At 38.5% G+C, this 2,397-nt stretch overlaps 1 protein-coding gene across 1 annotated transcript; it reads left to right on the forward strand.

Moving 5' to 3' along the window:
• The first annotated feature begins 505 nt into the window (after positions 1-505).
• LOC145593066 (scarecrow-like protein 23) lies at positions 506-2,007 on the forward strand. Its single transcript, XM_081649573.1, has one exon. The coding sequence runs from the start codon at positions 527-529 to the stop codon at positions 1,715-1,717; it is 1,191 nt and encodes a 396-aa protein (XP_081505699.1). The 5' UTR covers positions 506-526; the 3' UTR covers positions 1,718-2,007.
• The last annotated feature ends 390 nt before the right edge of the window (positions 2,008-2,397 follow it).

Genomic DNA, 2,397 nt, shown 5'->3' on the forward strand with positions numbered 1-2,397 from the left:
ACGCAAAAACACAATTGTTATATGAATTTTAATACCGATTTAAGGTCGAATTTGAGAATTTATCAACAATTAACAATGATTTTGAGAACGGGTGGCTAATCTATGATATGAATGAAAAACATTGATGAACAAGATGAACAATTTTAATTTTGGGGTTTTTTAAACTATAATTATAATTTCGAGAATTAGTTTATAATTATGTATTTCTTAAAAAATACATGTATTAAAAAGAGTACATAAAAACAATACTCGTACTATCTCTTTTTTTTTTTTTTTTTGAATACACTGTTGACATTAAAAGACTTAATACACTGTTGACATTAAAAATAATTCAAAATAAAATAAAAATATTAAATATGGGCCAATCAAATTTTACCACATCAACAAATTGTGGTGTCTTTTTTAAAAAATAACATTGTAGAATTTTCAGCCATGAATCTTCCTTGGGTAGAAAAACATCACTCCTCTACTCTCATCTTTAACAATCATGCCCATTACTCCTCACTCAAAAAAAATTCCCCTCATCATGCTCACACTCACCCCTTCAACAGACTCCTCTACCTCCCTCCACCTCCTCTCCCTCCTCCTCAAATGCGCCCACCTCATCTCCTCCAACAACACCGCCTCCGCCACCGACCTCCTCCCCGAAATCTTTCACCTCTCCTCCCCTTTCGCCGCCTCTCCCGCCGACCGTATCGCGGCATTCTTCGCTCACTCCCTCCACTCTCGTCTCTTCCTCCATTTTCTCTCTCCTATACCTCACCCCCTTCTCAAATCCATCACTTTGTCTTCCCAACTTAAGTCCTTTCATTCCGCTTTACAAACGTTTAACTCTCTCGCACCCTTTGTGAAATTCTCCCATTTTACCGCCAATCAAGCCATCTTCGAGGCCGTTCAAGGCTTCGATCGAGTGCACATCATTGATCTTGATGTTATGCAGGGTCTTCAATGGCCTGGATTATTCCACATATTAGCTTCTCGTTCGAAGAAGGTTAGCTCGGTTAGACTCACCGGGTTCGGTCCTTCCTCGGAGTTACTCAATCAAACTGGCTCTCGGCTCGCTGAGTTCGCCGCCTCGCTCGGGTTGCCCTTTAAGTTTAACCCTGTTGAGGGTAAGTTCGGGGACATGTCTGAGTTGGAGTTGACTCGAATCGATTTGCGAGCGAACGAGGCGACCGTGGTGCATTGTATGCATCATAATTTGTATGATATGATTGGGTCTAATTTAGGAATGTTGAGGGTATTGAGTACGGTAAAGCCTAAGCTAGTTACAATGGTCACTCAAAACATTGACATTTTCGAAACGGGGTCGTTTTTGGAGAGGTTTATAGAAACGTTGCATTATTATTCGGCTATGTTTGATGCCTTAGGTGAGGGATTGAGTAGAGACAATGTATTACGTCATCAAGTGGAGCAGCAACTATTTGGGACCGAGATAAGGAACATCCTAGCGTGTGATGATGTTAATAAGGTGAATGTAAGCCGGTGGGGGGACGAGCTTAGTCGTTTTGGGTTTGAGCCAGTGTCGCTGTCTGGTAACCCGGCTGCACAGGCGAGTTTGTTGTTAGAGATGTTCCCGTGGAAAGGGTACACATTGATGGAGGAAAATGGGTGTTTAAGGTTAGGTTGGAAGGGTATGCCTTTGCTTACTGCCTCAGCTTGGCAACCTTCTAATTATAGTTTTGTTACTAATAATAGTAGTATCATGAGGAATTAAAGTATGATTATATGTTCATATTACAAAGTTTGATTGGAACGATGCATTATTGGATCGGAAGAATAGTGGGTGATAGAGAAGTACATAAAGTTAAAGATGATCAAAAGTTTGTGTAAATGTTTCGACAATAATTGAAGGGTGAGGTAAAGGAAAGGTACATGTTACTTTTTGAGAAATTGGATTCTTTTTTTGTACTCCTATTAAAAAAAGTTTGTGATCAAAAGGTGTAACACTTTTCAAGCTTGATTTGAATTTAATTGTATTTTCTTCATAATATGATAAGCATCTTCGAGATATATATTCAAAGGCAAAATAGTGATTTCACAAATTCACGTTTTTTTCTTTATCAGTAACTTATGTATCATACATTGACTCTCAATAGTTATATTATCGGGGCTAACTAGACCTTGTTAGCTTGTTGGTCCACATTCACCACGAACTCGAGTTAAACTTTTTTCTTTTTCTCAGCTCAAAACATAGGGGGCCCAATTTGGCTACTTCTATAGTTCTACATGTGTAGGACTCTAGAAGAATTGGTATGGTCACACACTCACACTAATTCTAGTAATCATTGTTTGTTTGTAATAAGGCCACATTATTGATTCTTCCAAATAGTATTGATTACACATTTTGTGAACAATTTCTGATTTAGCTGTCTGCCATTATTGTGATGTTCTTAT

Source organism: Chenopodium album, chromosome 18 (genome assembly GCF_948465745.1).
Source record: "Chenopodium album chromosome 18, dcCheAlbu1.1, whole genome shotgun sequence".
Classification (NCBI taxonomy): domain Eukaryota; kingdom Viridiplantae; phylum Streptophyta; class Magnoliopsida; order Caryophyllales; family Amaranthaceae; genus Chenopodium; species Chenopodium album.

What these genes read in the sequence shown, in the direction of transcription:
- LOC145593066 (XM_081649573.1), top strand. Translation starts at nt 527, where the DNA reads ATGCTCACACTCACCCCTTCAACAGACTCCTCTACCTCCCTCCACCTC.